Raw genomic sequence first — 19,215 nt, forward strand, 5'->3', positions numbered from 1 at the left:
TTAGTTCTTGCCTGAAGACTCCCTTTTCCTTCTCCTCTTTAGTGCCCCTACCTTTCCCTTACAGTATGTTGTTTCTCGTGAGATTTGTGCCTGGTCAAAGGTTTCTAACAGTAAGCTATTGGTTCTTCTTCCAGTCCCTTCTCATTCATGGGGTTCAGTGACTTTGAACTTTATCTCTGAGTTACTACCCTCTTAAGACAAATCTACTACAATTGTGTTTATAGTTCCCAACGGTGGGTCTTGGGGTCTCTGCATAAAGATAAATTATCCTTTTTTACCATCAATTGCCCTTATGCTCCTGTGGTGCTAGGGTTACCTTGGCTCCGCTTACATAATTCTGTCTTCGATTGGTCCAGTAGCCAAATCTCCCGCTGGAGTCCATTTTGCTGCAAATTTTGTCTGCCGCCTTTCTGCATTTGCCCTCTGCATACAAAGACTTTTCACATGTCTTCTGTAAGAAGTCCGCTTAGACTCTTCCTCCTAATCATCCCTATGACTGTCCCATCGATCTCCTTCCTGGAAACATGGCCCAGAAAGGCCGTACCTATACTTTCTCTCCAGCTGAGACCCAGGCCATGAAGGAATACATACAGCATTCAACATGGGTTCATATGGCCTTTGACCTCTCCAGCTGGGGCTAGATTCTTCTTTGTAGAGAAAAAAGATGGTGGTCTTCATACCTGTGTCGATTACAGAGGCCTCAACAAGATAACCATTAAGAACTGTTATCCCCTACCCCTCATCTCTGAACTGGTCAATCAATTGAAAGAGGCTAAGGTTTTTTTTCTGAATTAGATCTTCGTGGGGCCTACAACTTGATCTGGATACGTGAGGGGGATGAGTGAAAGACAGCAACAGAGATGGGCATTATGTATATCAGGTAATGCATTTTGGGCTCTGCAATGTCCCTGCTGTCTTTCAAGAATTTGTGAACAACATCTTCCAAGACATTTTGGGACAATCCGTTTTTGTCTATCTAGACGACATTCTTGTTTTTTCCAAGGGCTTTTAAGGTCTTTGAAGTCCCCAAGATCCCCCTTACTTGGTTTTCAAATAGACCGTTCAAAAGTCTTTGCAATCCAGTATTGGCCTCTTCCTACAGGCACCAAGTCCATACAGAGATTTATTGGTTTTGCCATTTATTATAGGCAATTTATCAAAGGGTTCTCCTCTCGTATTGCATCTATCCTGGCTCTTATCCTAATATCTGGCCCCTGGAAGCTTTTAAAGCATTGAAAGACTCTTTAGCTCCTGCCCCAGTCCTCAGACACCCCAACTCTCTTCAACCCTTCTACATGGAAGTCGATGCATCCAATATTGTAGCAGGAGCCATTTTGTCTGATGGAAAAGTACAACCATATGCCTATTTCTCTAAGAGATTTTCCTCTGCAGAATAGAACTAAGACATTGGAAACTGAGAATGACTTGCTATCAAGTTAGCTTAAGTAGAGTGCAAACATCTTCTTGAAGGCAGTCCGCATCCCATAACAATTCTTATGGACTACAAAAATCTTGAGTATTTTGAGGTGCTCAAAAGACTCAATACTTGGCAGGCCTGGTGGGTACTCTTTTTTCCCCCAGTTTAATTTCATCATTAAAGATGCCCTCTCTAGAAGTCTCATCCTTGAGGATCAGCACTGTGATTATGATGATGATCCTATTATTCCCTGACAGGATTATTCTCTGTATCCACAGTTTGCTTCTCAAATTCAATCAGCTCAGCACCTCCTGAAACTCCTATCAGCATGGCTTATGTTCCTCCTGAGCTTCATTATTACTATTCTCCAGTAGACCCACAGTTCCAAACAATCCAGTCACCCAGGGGTGAAAAACACTTTGGATTTATGATATTGTCTTGTCTGATGGCCTTCTATACAGAATGACATCAAAGACATTGTTGCTTCCTGCTCTGTCTGTGCCTCTTCCAAACCAAGCCTCTCCCTTCCTTGTGGCCTGCTGCAACTACCAACACGAAACAAAAGTCTAATATTTGTAATTCTTTTATTGTTTTCTAACAGCAGGATTCGGGAGCAGAGAAATAGCAGATTCCAACCAAAGGTATCGCCACACTTTAGCAACTTCCGACGTCGAGCTACGCTAATTCGGCACTTCCACCAGGGGGTTACATTGCGATACGTCACTGCGCTTACGTGAAGTCCTGACGCCAGTCTCGCGCGAAGAGATTTGGTGCGTGAAATTGTAAGGGAATAAACTTGCAGGCACACTTGCAACTACCCGACCTTTTCAGGCTGACATCCGCGTGGCACTGACAACAGGTGCCCCAATAATCCAAGTAAGTGCTGCACAGCGGGGCTAGGTACGACTGCCCCCTCCATGGCGTCCCTGCTGTATGTTTTAGGGTTAATAGATCTGTTTTCTTTCCCGCACGGTTGTGCCGCTGTTGAATAAAATATAGTGGAAGGTGTTCTGTTTGCAAACTACTGTGATATAGCCGAGTGACAGCTTCGCCACTTATCAGTTCTTTGAGAAGGTGTTAAGATTGCTTAGTTCGTGCGAGGCATGGCTTGTAAATGTGGTTTAGTAACATTGTTGGGTAGAAATAAGACTTAAAGCAATGAAAAGAGAGGCTAACCGTTAAGATAAAAAATGTAGAAATAGTTGTTACCTTACATATAAAGAACGACTGAGGTTAAGTTGAAACACTAGTTTCTGTAGGGCACCCAAGAGAAGTCTCGGTCAAGGTGAAGGTCAGCTGCTTCTACATTTTCTGAGCCTGACACAAGAGCAAACTCAGAAGACACCTGAAATTTCAGAAGTTATCCATCTTATCTATCACCGTATTTTTGTAGCTTTGAACCTGCTTTATCTTTTACTTTCTTTCTCTGTAAGCTATCTGTCATTTTTATCCTACAGTCCAAGGGTTATCTTTTTCTGTAATAAATATTTGTGTCTATTGCTTTCTTATTTAGCCAAACATTGTTAAAATCATTACTAATGTCTGTATTATTTACTGTTATTGTGTTAAGGGAATGCCATTGCACAAGTATCCTCCAGCAATATGGGATGCTTTAAAGCTGAAGGAAGGTATCTACGCACGTCTGCCAGAACATTATCGCCTTTCTTTACTAGAAAAACGCAAACCATCTCCTGTGCACTGGAAACAACATGGGCTTAAATTTTGTCTGAGTCCAAAGTCAGGACAGAGGGAACGTGTTCAAGATGTACCCATTCTGCCATATTTTCCTCCCGAGGCAGACAAAGGGCTTTGGGGAGGAGAAGGATGGGTCACTGGCTACCGATATGCAAATAATGATAAGGTAAAATAAATTTGCAGTTTTAGGTCATGCACATGTTTTAGGGCCTTTTTACTTAAAGGACAAGGAAAGGGTACTAAAGAGTTAATCCTCGACTAGAGGCATACCTCCAGTGTTGTCATCGGTGCCCTAAATTCTTCTCATATTCAGCTTGTTTTCCAGATCAAAAGCCGCATAGAAAAAAAAAAAAAGACTGGCTCTTTAATGAAAATACCCATAAATCTGCGCTCATGCACCAAGACCAAGACTGGCATACATGCACATTTGATAAAAGACCAGGGCAGCGCATGTGCAGTATTAGTATTTGCGAGCACATTTTCAGAACAGGAGCGCTCACCAACAAAGATCCTGCATAGCCCCCCCCCACCAGGGGCGATTCTGGACATATCGCCGCCTAAGGCGGCTCCTGGATGCCGCTCCCAAGCGCTTACCTTCTGAGCGCAGGAGCGGGTCTGGGGGCGGTGAGATCGCTAGTGCAGAGAGCGCAATTGCGCTCTCTGCACTAGAAGAGCCGAATTTCCGGTTTAAAAATTTCCGGTTTCTCAACTCGCCTAATGGCAGAAGCGCCCCTGCCCCCCACTACTACAGAAACCGTCTTTGATGGCTGCTATGGTGACGCACGAAACACGGAAGGGGCATACACACAGCGAATCAAGTAGGCTGGAGCTTTGCACATTTAGCGGCACCATCTTTACTATGTATACCTATCCAAAATGGAGGCCGCAACGGACAAGGAACATACAAATCTTTGAAAGCAACCTGCTGCAAATACAATTACAATTAAGAAATACAAAATTAGCAACCAGGTAAAGGCAACAGAGGTATTTCTAATGTTGATATCTAAAGTTGAAGCCTTTCCTTGTCCTTTGCAAATGTAATGTTTTAGGGCCCTTTTACTTTTTCCTGTAATACATGTGCTGTCCTGTACCAGTTTGACATGAGCATGTGACCGTTTTAATTTTAAACAATTTTCAACAATACTTTATGTAAAGTTGATCAGTGATTTGAAATGTATTTGTAAATTGTAATTGGCATTTAACCCTTTAAGTGCCACAGGATGTAGAATCTACATCCTGTGTATCAAAGTACCTAAGTGCCACAGGACGTAGATTCTACGTCCTGCTGCACTTCCGGTTTGGGAGTGGCTTTTCAAGCCGCTCCTTCACTCCCCACTCGTTCCCCAGCCCCTAGGCAAGGAGCACAGGGGGGGGAATGAGTGGCCCATGGGGCGCATTCGCCCAGGGGCCCCATAGCACATACCTGGAATCCTTGTGGCTCTCCCTGCAGTGCCTCTGCCTTCTCCAGCTTCCCCCTCTGGCCCCCCCCGCTTCTTGCACTGCCCCCTCACATGGCCTGCAGCTGCTGTGCCTGCTCGTGTCTCTTCTGCAGATCCTCGGCTTCTTCTGTCCAGGTAAGTGCCAAATACACACAAACACACAATCACACACTTATTACACTAATACACACTTATACTTACACACACATACATTTTTGGGGGGGTTGGGGGGTTTCACACATTCACAGCGCTTACAGCACTCACACTTACTTGCACACACACACACATGCACACAAAACACATTTTACCTAGTATACACACACACTTACACACTTATGTTATTGTAATTTTTTTTTTTTTCTCATCGTTTTTATTCTTGCCTGAAAAAAATGTTTTATTGCCATTGCGGATAGCATATTCGCTAACCACACTGCGCAATACCTTTTGTGTATTATTTTGGTGTTTCTAAAACATTTTCTGTGATTTTGGTGCATTTTTAGCCATTTTCAGTTATGCATAGTTGTTGTTCACTTGACTTTGTCTGTAAAACTAATTTGCCCAAGCCAAAATACTCAAGCTGTTATTCTGACCGCAGATATTATTAGGCAAAAAAAAAAATGATTTGTGATTTTTTTATTTTTATCAATTTTATTGCATTTCACATTCTTTATTTCTTGTCTTTGCACATGGACATTTTGTCTGCTGTATTTCAATTTGGCATCCTCTGTACCCCACATAGTTTGGGTAAATCTATGCATATTGGGCATCAAACTATTCAGTAGACCCCTGGCGTTCATATTTAGAGTGTTTTATGTTGGTACGTTACTAAATGTGGGGTACATAATGGGGCAACATGCAAGCTTTGTGATGATATGTTATAAAAACTGTTCTGTTTAGCATAGCTTTGTAGTTTGCAGTATTTGTAGTTTGTATTTACCTACTTTTGTTTTGTCAGAATGTGTACTTTCGGAAAATATATGGTTTTCTAGGGTCTCCGTACTGTTAGGGGGTCTTATGGCACATAATACACATACCGGGTGCAAAAATGTGAAAATTCATATGCACTATTTTTATTTGGGTGCCCCTGTACGGCACGTAGTTTGGCCAATATATGCATATAGGGCATCAAACTGTTCAGTAGACCCCTGGCGTTCATATCTAGAAAGTTTTATGTTGATACGTTGCATAATGTGGTAAAATGCAAGCTTTGTGACGATTTTCAGAAATTTCATAAAAACCGTTCTGTTTAGCATAGCTTTGTAGTTTGGTAGTTTGCAGTAGAAAGATGTATTTAACCATTTTTGTTTTGTCAGAATGTGTACTTTCGGAAAATGTATGGTTTCCTAGGGTCTCCGTACTGTTAGGGGGTCTTATGGCACATAATGCACATGCGGTATATTATATTGTATACACTTTGTATGTACTTACTTGCTTTTTGGGGTCTCTAAATGCCAGATAAATCGGTGATCATATGCACAATGGGCATCAAACTGTTCAGTGGACCCTTGGCTTTGATATTTAGGATGTGTTTTCTTGGTACCTAATGTTATGTGGGAGATAAGGTGCTTGAAAGTGGAAGATTTGATGTGATTTTCAGGTATTTTATCAAAACTGGCAATTTTGGGAAAGTATTGCGACTCTGTAGTGTGGAGTAGAAAGTACCAGCGTTCAGTGGACCCTTGGCTTTCATATTTAGGATGTATTTTATTGGTACCTAATATTATGTGGGTGATATGATGCTTGAAAGTGGAAGATTTGAGGCAATTTTTTAGAACTTTATTAATTTTTTTTATAGAAAATGCTAAATTCATTAAAGCATTGCCGTTTGGTACTTAGGAGTTGGAAGACATAGTTACCCATTTCAGATTCGTCAGAATGAGTACTTTTCAAAAATATATGGTTTCCTAGGGTTAACCTAGTGTTCCAGGATTTTTGGCTTTGTAATCTTAAGTATGCCGTATTCTGCTGTAATGCTTTGAAAATTTAGTAATTTACTGCTGGGAGTTTTTGATCTATAGAAGTCAGAAATCTCAATAAAACTATACATATCCGGTATTGGCACGTTCGGGAGACATGAAGCTTTACAAATCAGTTGAATTTTTCTCCATACAATAAAATATGTTTCTGGTTTAAATCCCTATATCATGAAAAATAGCATTTTTTTTCTTTTTTTTTTGTATTTCAAACTCTAAACCTTGTTCCAGAAGTTGAAATACACAAAAACCAGATTTGGAAAGCTCAGGTTCTCCTGAAAAAAACAATATATAGTTTAAACTTAACCCTTCCCCCAGTAAAAGCCCCTAAATTGAGAGAGCACAGAATTTTTACAAAACGTCAGGCACTGAGGGGAACCGAAATGTAAAATTCTGCTGACACTTAAAGGGTTAAGGCACTGCCTGTCATTTGTTTTTCTCCTTTTTGCTAGTTGTGAGTACATGTGCTATTGAAACAGTGTTGCAGCAGTCAGCACCCCTCCAGCCAAGACTTTCAATTCCACAATACCTTTCATACTTAAATTATGCAAAATTTTAAATAAGACAAGAAACATTACCACAGCATATTTCACAATTTTTTTTCTAGTATAAAACATTATCAAAAATATTTGTTTCAGTGCTCCAAACTAAAATATCACACACGCACAAAATCACTGTAGAATGTTTTATTCATACAAATCAGTATTTGACTAACTGTGTTTTTTTTTTTTTTACCTCCAAAAACATAGCTGTCTGCAAGAGTAAAAAAAGTCTGGAAGCCTCAGCTCTTTACAAGGGAGTTACACAGTGAGATACTGGATAAGACCTTTTCCATCACAGTGACCATGAGAACTTTGGACCTTATTGATGCTGCGTATGGATTTGATTTTTATATCCTAAAGGTGTGCAGTTATTGCCCAGATAATAGTTTAAAACCTTGTTATGTATATGGTATATTTTTGGTGGGGGATCAACAAAAAATATATTTTTATTTTGTTTCAATTATGTTGTAAAGCTGCTGCATTGTATTACTATATTGCAGTGATGAACGGGTTGGGCAGGTTTGGGCTAACCTATTGGCCCAGAGATGGTTAGTGGACTGATAGGTGCCCTTCAAGTTTAGAAGATCAGGTTCTCTAAACATAAAACAACCCTATTAACTCATATTTTTGTTATAATAGATATCAGGCATTTCCTACCTTTTCTATTAACAAAGGAAACCTGTTTATTGTTGCTTCTTCCGAAAGCCAGGGTTCTTATCTGTTGCAATTATGGTTCATAGTTACATAGGGTTGAAAAAAAGACCAGAGTCCATCAAGTTCAACCCATCCAAGTAAACCCAGCACACACAACCTATACTTACCAATCTATACACTCACATACATAAACTATATATACAACCACCAATAGTAACTGTAGATATTGGTATCACAATAGCCTTGGATATTCTGCTTGTTCAGGAACTTATCCAGGCCCCTCTTAACCCTTTAACTGCCAATGATGTACAGCGTTGCAGTAAAAAGCTTTATCTGCCAACGACGTGCCCCGCACGTTCTTTGGCAGATAAAGTTACTCTGCAGAAGCGGCATGTGCTGCTTCTGCAGAAAGTTTTTAGCGATGATAACCCCCTGGGCAATGAGCCAGGGGGGGCTGTCATGTCGGGCCTGTGACGCAATCGTCGCAGGGCTGACCCCCAAGCAGCAGACGCAATCGCATCTGCTGCTTGGTCCCGCTTTCCCCCCAGCGCCGGCCCACTGCCTAGGGGGACTTCATGCTCCAGGACTGCAGAACCGAGGACCAGGCAAGCTTCAGGACGGGTAAGGCTGATTTTTTTTAACTTGCACACAGCACACTTTTTGCATACTTATCTACACTTATATAGACTTAAATACACTCATATACACACTTACACACTGTCACACAACTTTTACACATGTATACACTAAAACTTTTTTTTTACCACTTTGTTTTTAGTTTCTTTTCCCTAAAAACTGTTTATATTGACAGCGTGACTATTAGCTTAGATATTCTGACCACTAATTACACTGTGTGACTTATTTTGTTGTTTCATTAATTTGCATAATTTTTGTGGTTTTATTGCATTTTTATCCCTGTTAGTATTCCTGATTTGTTTTTAGCATAGCTTTGCCATGTGTAACTTTGGTGTACAAAAATAACATAACCTAGTTTGAATTCATCAGAATGTGTACTTTCCAAAAATATATGGTTTTCTGGGGGTCTCTGTATAGTTAGGGGGTGTTACAGCACATAATACGCTGTCAGGGGGCTCTATGCAAAAGCTGAGCTGGCAGGCGAGAAATCCATATGCGCTATTTTCATTTTGGGGTCAGTACATACCACAGACTTTGGTATATCTATGCATATTGGGCATCAAACTGTTCAGTAGACCTTAGGTGTTCCTATTTGGGGCGATTTGCCTTTGTACGCAAATTGTGTGAGATAAATGCGGCAAATTGCAACATTTTTAGGCGATTTTCTGAAATGTCATAAAAACCAATAACTTTAGGAAAGCTTTGCAGATTGGTACTTTGGTGTAGAAAGGACTCTTTACTGATGTTGGATTTGTCAGAATGTGTACTTTCCAAAACTATATGATTTTGTGGGTTTTTCTGTATAGTTAGGGGGTGTAACGTCACATAATACGCTGACGGGGGCTCTGTGTGCAAAAGCTGAGTTGGCAGGCGAGAAATCCATATGCACTATTTTTATTTTGGGTTCAGTACGTACCACACACTTTGGTATATCTATACATATTGGGCATCAAACTGTGCAGTAGACCTTAAGTGTTTCTATTTGGGGTGTTTTTCCTCTGTATGCAAGAAATTGTGTGAGATAAATGCGGCAAATTGCAACATTTTTAGGCGATTTTCTGAAATGTTATAAAAATCGGCAAACAGGAAAGCTTTGCGGCTTGGTACTTCGGAGTAAAAAGAAATGTGTACCCATTATAAATTAGGGGGAATGTGTACTTTCCAAAAATATATGGCTTTCTTGGGTGAGTGTACTTTTTTTGTAGCATTATCCCACATAAAGAATGTAAATGTGTTGATTTTGCAGGAGCTGAAATGACAGATCATATGGGGGGTATGTTTCCATTGGGGGCCCCTACATGCCACATATTTGGGTAATCCTATACATATTGGGTATCAAACAGTTCAGTGGACCCCTGGCGTTCAAATTTAGGGTGTTTTATCTTGGTACCTAATGCTATGTGGGAGATAAGATGCTGCAAAGTGGTAGCTTTGAGGGGATTTTTGGAAATGTCATCAAAATTGCTACATTTAGAAAAGCTTTGTGGCTTGGTACTTTGGAGTAGAAAGACATGGGTACCCATTTTAGATTCGGGAGAATGTGTACTTTCCAAAAATATATGGCTTTCTGGGGTGAGCGTACTTTTATACTAGCTTTCTTCCACATATAATGACGTAAATGTGTTGATTTTGCAGGAGCTGAAATGACAGAAATGATAGATCATATGGGGTATGTTCACATTGGGACCACCACATACATATTGGGCATCAAACTGTTCAGTGGACCCCTGGCATTCATATTTAGGGTGTTTTATTTAGTTTTATTACCTATAGGAGATAAGATACTATAGACTGGAAGCTTTGAAGCAATTTTTAAAAAAAAAATTCACAAATTTTGATAAAAACCAATAACTTTAGGTAAGCATTGCAACTTGGTAGTTTGGAGTAGACAGACAGTTGTGCGTTTTCTGGATTACTCAGAATCTGTTCTTTCCAGAAATGTGTAATTTTCTGGGATAAACCTTCTGTTAGTGGAATTTTTGTCCTTGAAATCTAAAGTATGCAGCTTTCTGAAGCAGTGCTTTGGAAATTTGGTAGTGTACTGCTGGGAGTTTTTGACCTATACAAGTGAGAAATTTCCATAAAACTATATATATTTGGTATTGGCATGTTCAGGAGACATGGGACTTTCCAAATCAGTTGTATTTTTGGGCATAAAATAATTTTTGTTTCTGGTATGTGTGTTTATATTATGGAAAATATGATTTTTTTTCATATTTTGAAAGCTTAGGTTGTCCTGAAAGAAACAATATTGTTTTCCTGGGTAAACTAAAAGTCCCCCCGAGGAAAGGCCCCTAAACGGTCTGGCAGTAGAAGTTCCGCTTTGACCAAAACGGCTGGCAGTGAAAGGGTTAAAGGCATTAACAGAATCTGTCCTTACCACATCTCTAGGAAGGGCATTCCACAACCTCACTGCCCTCACCGTGAAAAACCATCTACGCTGCTTCAAATGGAAGCTTCGTTCCACTAATCTAAAGGGGTGACCTCTGGTGTATTGATCGTTTTTATGGGAAAAAAGAACATCCCCTATCTGCCTATAATCCCCTCTAATGTACTTGTACAGAGTAATCATGTCCCCTCGCAAGCGCCTCTTTTCCAGAGAAAACAACCCCAAACTTGACAGTCTTCCCTCATAGCTTAAATCTTCCATCCCCTTAACCAGTTTAGTTGCACGTCTCTGCAGCTCATTAATATCCTTCTTAAGGACTGGAGCCCAAGACTGCACTTCATACTCAAGGGGAGGCTTTACCAGGGACCTATAAAGAGGCAAAATTATGTTTTCATCCCTTGCATTAATGCCCTTTTTTATACAAGACCACACTTTTATTTGCTTTAGTAGCCACAGAATGACACTGCCTGGAATTAGACAACTTGTTATCTACAAAAACCCCTAGATCCTTCTCCATTAAGGATACCCCCAACACACTACCATTCAGTAGATAGTTTGTCTTTATATTATTTCTACCAAAGTGCATAACTTTGCACTTGTCCACATTGAACCTCATTTTCCAGTTTGCTGCCCAGTTTTCCAATTTTGTCAAATCGCTCTGCAAAGTCGCAGCATCCTGCATGGAACTTATAGTTTTGCACAATTTTGTGTCATCAGCAAAAATAGAAACAGTACTGTCTATGCCCACCTCCAGGTCATTAATAAACAAGTTAAAAAGCAAAGGACCAAGGACTGACCCCTGCGGTACTCCACTAACCACACTGGTCCAATTAGAAAATGTTCCATTTACCACCACTCTTTGTAATCTATCCTTCAGCCAGTTCTCTATCCAATTACAAATATGTTCTAGGCCAATATTCCTCAATTTGATCATTAACCTTCTGTGAGGTACTGTATAAAACGCTTTAGCAAAGTCCAAGTAGATGACATCAACTGCCATTCCAGCATTGAGGTTCCTGCTCACCTCCTCATAAAAGGCAACTAAATTAGTCTGGCAAGATCTGTTGTGCATAAAACCATGCTGGCACAAACCTATAAATATTGTGAACTGCAATGTATTCAGGTACACTATTCCTTATTACCCCTTCCAAAAGCTTTCCTACTACTGACGTCAGACTTACAGGCCTATGGTTTTCAGGCTGAGAACAGGATCCCTTTTTAAATAACGGCACCACATTAGCCATTCGCCAGCCTCTCGGCACCATGCCAGACCTCAACAAATCCTGAAAAATTATGTGAAGAGGCTTGGCAATCACAGCGCTCAGCTCATTAAATATCCTGGGATGAATCCCATCCTGTCCTGGACCTTTGTGTACCTTTACATGTTCAAGTCTCTTTTGAATTTCCTCCTGAGTGACCCATGCGTCAGTAGCTAAATTACTAGAACTGGGCATATTAAAAGGGAAGCCTTCATTATCTGGCTCCTCAGATGTATAGACAGATGAAAAATAAGAGTTAAAAATTTCTGCTTTTTCCCCGTTCTCATCAACCAACGTTTTAGAGATGAGTTCAGTGTTATTGGATATTACCAGGTCCAAAATAGTCATTCCTAGTAGGATCTTGAACCGCTTGAAATAAAAAGTTGTCATTTAGCATATTTACAAACCTACTAGTTTTTTTGACCTTGCCACCCCATTACTCCAGTCAATGTCCGGATAATTAAAGTCCCCCATAATAACAACTTGACCCAGTTGTGAAGCCTCCTCCATTTGCAACAGTAGCTGGGTGTCATCCCCCTCATCTATACGGGGTGGTTTATAGCATACACCAATGATCATTTTCTTTGTGACCTTCAGCCCTACTGAAATTTCTACCCACTAGCTTCTCATATTTTCTTTCTTGTCTTCTATTTCCTCTTAGATCAGTTTGCAGGCTTCCTTTATAACTTTCTGCTTCACTTTCATACTACAGATATGGGACCTGTTATCCAGAATGCTCAGGACCTGGGGTTTTTCCAGATAAGGGGGTCTTTCCGTAATTCGGATCTCCTACCTTAAGTCTACTAAAAAAAATATTTAAACAGTAATTAAACTCAATCGGATAGCTTTGGCTCCAATGAGGATTCATTATATCTTAGTTGGGATCAAGTACAAGGTACAGTTTTATTATTACAGAGAAAACGGAGACCATTTTAAAAATGTGAATTATTTGATTACAATGGAGTCTGAGAGATGGGTCTTCCATAATTCTGAACTTTCTGTATAAGGGGTCTGATACCTTTACCTTTGTTTTAATGTAGTCATAACCATTGTTTTAATATTTAACCAACCAATCACTTAAATTAATTGTCAGTACCTCTCACTTATCTGAATGGGTTTTCTTACATGTCTGATTACCACCACACATTGAGAAAGTAACTCTGTTGATCTTACAAGCTGCAGACTGTTTGACCATGTGCAGATTTTTTGACAATACCTTCTCGCCTTCAAATTCTCAGAACATCCTTTGATGTTGTCTAAACTTCTTTGGGCATGTGCACTCAAACATCTACCTGGTCGCTAGGATAATTTGTGACCCTTTCAGCCAATTTTTTTTATCTCCAAACTAGAGAGCTAAAAAAAGAGTCAAATAATTATTAAAAAAATAAAAAATAGAATGAATAGCAAGTCCTGCAGTGCAGTCGTGCAGTTTCACACTATAAAAACGTAATTTTTTTTCATCCTGTGCTGATTGACTTAATGTTTTTGTTTTGCCTTGAGGACATTATCGTACAGAATAAGGCTTTTGAATGCATATATGGGCTTATATGAGTTTGTGGTTTTTATAATAGACCCCAAAAGAAGATTTAAACTCAAAATTTGGAATGGATTTAAAAAGGGCTATGCTCATGCGTCTTGCATCAAGAGACCCAAATCTTCATCCCAATGATCCATCAAAGAGAGATCATATGTATAACAAATATAAGGTATGTATTACATTTGTAGTACGTATTTGTAGGGTACATTTTAAGTTGTTCCTTTAGTCTTTGCATAGTACTGAACTGTTAAGCATTAAAAAAAAAATATTTAAATACATTTTGCAGTGGCAGTTCTCTCAAATAGTTCTTCCTAGCTGCTTCCTACCCAAAGTGCTTTCCTCCAGTTGTGTCTCACAAGAAATTATTACAAGAGGGCGCACAAGGGGACACGTCAAAACCCTTCAGTACAGTGCTGTCCAACTTCTGTGGTACTGAGGCCTGGAATTTTTCTGGCTTACATGGCCGAGGCAAAAACCCAAATGGTTGGCGCTTATTGTAGGGATTTCACCCTTCATTCATATGTGAAATAATTTTATTATGTAATATTTAGTCAAACCATTAAATCCAAATGCCGCCACCTCCTCCTCCCCTGTGGATAGCACAGCAACCCCAGCACATAATTACACAGCTTAGGGACCATATAATGACTATTTCCAAATGCTAACAAACTCCCAAAACAAACCCCTGCCAGGTTTACCTCCCAAAGCAGCATATGGGACACACAGGCAGCATAGGGCAGGCGGAATACTGCCTGTGTGTGCCATACTCTGCCTGCAATACCCTGCCAGTGTGTGCCATAATCTGCCTGCCCTATGCTGCCTGTGTGTGCCATATTGACACAATGCTTGCACTGCTCCTACCATCTGGCTAAGGTGTGAAAAGGTGAACAATGTGGGTGCTTACAGTCTGAGCCTGAGTCCACTTATGTCTCAGGAATGTGATTTTGTGATAAGTAATCTTTTGTCTGCATGTAAGCAATGGTATTTAATGTTTGTTCTGAAAGCTGTAGTCTGCACTTCTTGCATAGAGATGAAGAGAGAGGATGCATGCTTCATGCACTGTACAATTTATAGCTTATGTTTAAATGAAAAGAGAGCTACTGCACATCATTATCTTGTTTCATTTAGGAATTTGTAATTCCAATGGAGGAAGCAGAATGGGTGGGGTTGTCTTTAGAAGAAGCTATAGAAAAGCAGAGACTGTTAGAAAAGAAGGTAAGACTTTTTAACCTTTTTAACAGGTGAATGTTTATAATCATTCTAGATAGTAGTAAATATTTTTCTTTTCATAAAATATTTTCTTGAAAGTGGCATCTGGTTATCCAGCAATATGAATGGTGCATTGCTAAATCATTCTGTTATGTTATGGCAAGTTTATTTTTAAATTGTAAAAGTAAAGTTTTTCTGTGAGCAACTTACAGACATAAATGTATATAGTAAAACCTCATTCAGTGTTTTTACCAGCCCACGGTAGCATTCTTTGTATTAAGTATTTTCCTTGTACTTTTACACGTACACATACTTGTAACTTGGGTTGAAAAAAAGACACATGTACAGAGTATGTGTATAAATATGCATGTGTGTATACATACACACATGTCTATCTATATATTCTTGATACACTTTTATTAAAAGGTGTCACACAAGCCACATTAGTTATTTTATCTGGTGTTGTTTATGGGTATATATCCTTGGTAAAGGTCCTATGACCGAAACATTGGACTTTTTAAGAACAATGTGTTAAAGGAAATAAAAATTAATTTACAGGAAGTGCTGGTTCTAATACTATTTTTATATAATATATACTGCTAAATTATTTATCCTCCTACGTTCCTCCATTATCAAACATGCATAAATTCATGAAATAAAGAAGAATGCCTTGGCAAAACCAATAGCATATAAATTATTATATAATATATAGAAAAACGAAACATATTTTACAATACTCGCTTTTCACACACCCCTTCTAAATAGTAGCATAACAAAAGCAGTAGAGGAAAAGGGGCCTCTCCTTAAAATATTAAGGATATGTTTTACTTAGCGTGGATGGTGGCCCAGTGCAGGTGGTAGTCTGTGAAGTATGTGACTAGAATGTATTGTTCAGGCTGTGGTGATGAAGGCTTAAGTTCATCTCAGCGCTATGTTTTTCCACAAATGTATATAATAATATTCAATTGAACACTTGAAAACATGGCTTGGTTTAGGTAAAAATGTGGTGTTCCCTGTAGGATTTTGCTCAACCACTAATAAATATCACAGTGGCTGAAAATGCGGCATCTTGTTTAGGGATGCACTGAATATCGTCTGAACCTGGAATCCTTTGTGAAAGATTTAGCTGAATACTGAACTGAATCCTAAATTGCATATCCAAATTAGGCCATAGAGCGGTCAAAAAGAAGCACGCACTGCAAAATCTTCAACTTCTGTGTTTATGTGACAAAAATTAAAGTGATTTTAAGGATTCTGATTCAGCCGGTTCCGAATCCTGCTGAAAAAGGCTGAGCCCCATAATCCTGTATTTGGTGCATTCATAGTGTTGTTAAGTCTCTTTACACCAAGCCATGTTTCCAGTGTTTAGCTGAGACCCTGATGAACACTTAAATACCCAAACTCTACCGTGATCACATCACAAGATCATAGTGACATTGTGAGTAACTGAAACTTAGACTCCTGTCACGTTTGGCGGATTCACTGTCTGAATAAATGCAGGCCAAAAATCCACCCCTACACTCCAGAAACATTATTGATGTGCCTACGCCTGGTGCTTTTGCGTTGGGCCGAGTAGATATGGCTTCATGTAACTAAAACGTGAATACATAGTATTGTTCTTTATATTATGTGTGTATATGTCTATATATTCACTGTACAAGATAATTAAGGCTAATGGCACATGGGGCAGATTTTCCACAGAAATGACTGAAGCCACCTTAAAGGAAAAGTAATACTAAAATGTTTTAAGTAAAAAAATCTATTCTACCCTGCTCCAATAATTGCCCTATCCAGCACAGCATTTATTATTTTGAATGCTTTATTAGAAAATATATGCTAAAACTTTGCTTCCGCTCATTTGAAATAGGGCGATACAGCAATGCAGAAGAAGCAGAATTCACTATGCGACGATTGATTGATGGATCCTAGCCCGACTCATTCCTATACAGAAGGAAGGCTAGGAGGAGAAGTCGATCGTGGCATAGTGGATTCTGCTTCTTCTGCATCGCCATATCGCCCTATTTCAAATGACCGGAAGCCAAGTTTTGGCAGGTATTTTCTAATAAAGCATTCAAAATAATAAATGGTGTGCAGGATAGGGAAATTATTGAAACAGAGTAGAATAGATTTTTTTACTTACTAGTGTTACTATTCCTTTAAATTACTGTGAAGCAGTATAAGCTATATTACCTGTTTACCCACTCACTAAAGTTTAGGATGGTACCAGCAGTGCTATTAGTCTTTGGAGCTCCTAACAGTTCAGGCAACTGAAGCCTTCAGCAGAGGTGTCAGGGAGCTTCTACCTGCCCATTGTTCTGTTGCCGTGGGGAGGGGGGTGACCATTTGAAAGCTTGTTTTTTTCATGTCTGATCAATATGATCTAAGTTTGGCTGCCTCACACTATGTTTATGTGCAGGGGTTACCAAGTTAACAGTAGCATTTTGGCACCGTTTCACCAAGTTTGGGTATTTAAATGTTTGCCAGGGTGGTAGTCTGTTTTATTACTGTGGAAGAGCACAGCTGGTGCTCAAAATGTTGGCATTTTTGTTCATATTTTTTTTCTTTGAGAAGTTAAGAAGTGCAGTACTTACTAATATATATATATATATATATATATATAATGTATTTTTTCAACCTATGTTACTTTGTGAATGTCTTGCAGCAACCACTGTTATTTTCCTTTGCAGGATCCAACACCTCTTTTTAAAGTGTATGTGGAGGAACTTGTAAAACAGTTTGAAACTCGGACGCTAGCAGAAGCAGCCATTACAGTGAAAAAATCCGAATGAAAACTTTAAATTATATCTACATTAGAGTTTTTTTTTTTTTTTTTTTTTTTTTTTTTAAAATACCACTATGGCAAACACCACAGTCAACTAACAAATTTTAAAAGCAGAAGAAGCACTCAAAAGTACTGTTTGTTTCTCTCCCAATCTTAATTCTAAATTTGCATTTGAACCGGCTTTTAGATGCCCCTTTTGCTTTTATTTATGGTGGTCATTACACAGTGGAGCTTAGGAGAGTAATACTTTCCTGGCTTCTTGTCTGGAGTCAAATAATCCATTGAACAAATATAAAAAAAAAAATACTGGCACTTACTGTGTGTTTTTTTTTTTTTTTTTTTGCTGTATATTGAGCTACAGAGACTCATGATATATATACACCATTTACCTTTTCTTTATAAAATGAAATAATTCTGTACTATGTATGAATATTTGTTCATTAAATAATTTATGAAAAATCACTGTGTTGGAAACACTTTGAACCAATTCATGAATGAATTAAAAAAAAAAAAAAATCACAGATATAATCAGAAATAATCCCAGACTTCTCAGATTCCAGATTTTAGGACCCATTAAGTATGTCACATGAACTCCCCAAACTTAGTTTCTGTACTGCTGTCTTTCACCAGTAACAGAAAAAAACATTTTCTTGTAGGACCTAAGCTACAACTTAGTAAAGTTTACCAACCATGCACGTGTTCTACTACTTGGCTAATGTGAACATTGATGGCAGGTTGAATGTCTCTCCTAGGTTTAATGGTAACTCTTTTCTCAATATTTTTAGTGGGACATTTGCTACATTACTGAAAAAACAATGTTTCTGCTCCAAGCTAATAAAGCTTGGCTAGATTTGGAATTTTTTTTTTTTTTTAGAAATTTTAAGCATGACAGCACAAAGGGAAATAAGTCACCCATGATAAATCTGCTCTACAATAAGCGACTAATCTCTTGAAAATAATGTGCTGGTGGGAAAACATGTGCGTGGTTTAGTTTTTCTGAAGATGCGGAAGTTGTCTTGCAAGGAAACGCTAAAAAGTTTGACCATTTTTATGAAATTTCTGAAATTCATCTGAATACTTGCATTTTGAAGCATGTCCAAGGATAACACATAAATGAAAATTGTGGATAAACTATTTGTGTATTTAGGGCTGACACTTTGCAAAACACATGTTGTTTTGTAAGACATCCTAAAATTGTAAATTTTTGCAAAATACTCATTTGGATTAAATAGGTAAATGTCTTTATACTCAAAACTACCTAACTGCAATTTTATGTTTCTAATTTAGTGTTTTCTATTAAATATCTGAAATTGGTCTTAGAGCTTGCGCTTACCATGTCTAGCGTATTATTAGATATATGGATATAATGTCTTAAATATGAATTCCAGGAATCTCTTAAAGGACATGTTTATAATACATTTTCCTAAAACAAATAGCAGCTTTCACCTGGTGGCCATTTTCCCTCTTGCACATCATCAGTGCCAGCTGCAAACAGCACATGCACTGTAAAGTCCATGCAATGAAGAATGCAGGCTTACACTGGCAGAAATTACTTTGAGAAAAAGTCCTGCTGAACTGTGCCCTGTAAAGGTTAAACTGAGCCCAGGAGAGGAGGTAAGGAGAGAAAACTTGTTTCTCCAGCAGAGTGCACAGCTAGAGCAGAGTTTCTATGCTAGACTGGAA

At 38.8% G+C, this 19,215-nt stretch overlaps 1 protein-coding gene across 2 annotated transcripts; it reads left to right on the top strand.

Annotated features, from left to right (window-relative positions):
- The first annotated feature begins 2,264 nt into the window (after positions 1-2,264).
- Positions 2,265-17,991, top strand: mrpl28 (mitochondrial ribosomal protein L28). Of its 2 annotated transcripts, none has more exon segments than NM_001016451.2 (6): positions 2,265-2,293; positions 2,988-3,278; positions 7,274-7,426; positions 13,576-13,710; positions 14,670-14,756; positions 17,438-17,991. In NM_001016451.2, coding segments are annotated over 5 exon segments (765 nt in total). In that variant the 5' UTR covers positions 2,265-2,293; positions 2,988-2,990; the 3' UTR covers positions 17,540-17,991.
- Positions 17,992-19,215: the final 1,224 nt, after the last annotated feature.

This window comes from Xenopus tropicalis, chromosome 9 (genome assembly GCF_000004195.4).
Source record: "Xenopus tropicalis strain Nigerian chromosome 9, UCB_Xtro_10.0, whole genome shotgun sequence".
Classification (NCBI taxonomy): Eukaryota; Metazoa; Chordata; class Amphibia; order Anura; family Pipidae; genus Xenopus; species Xenopus tropicalis.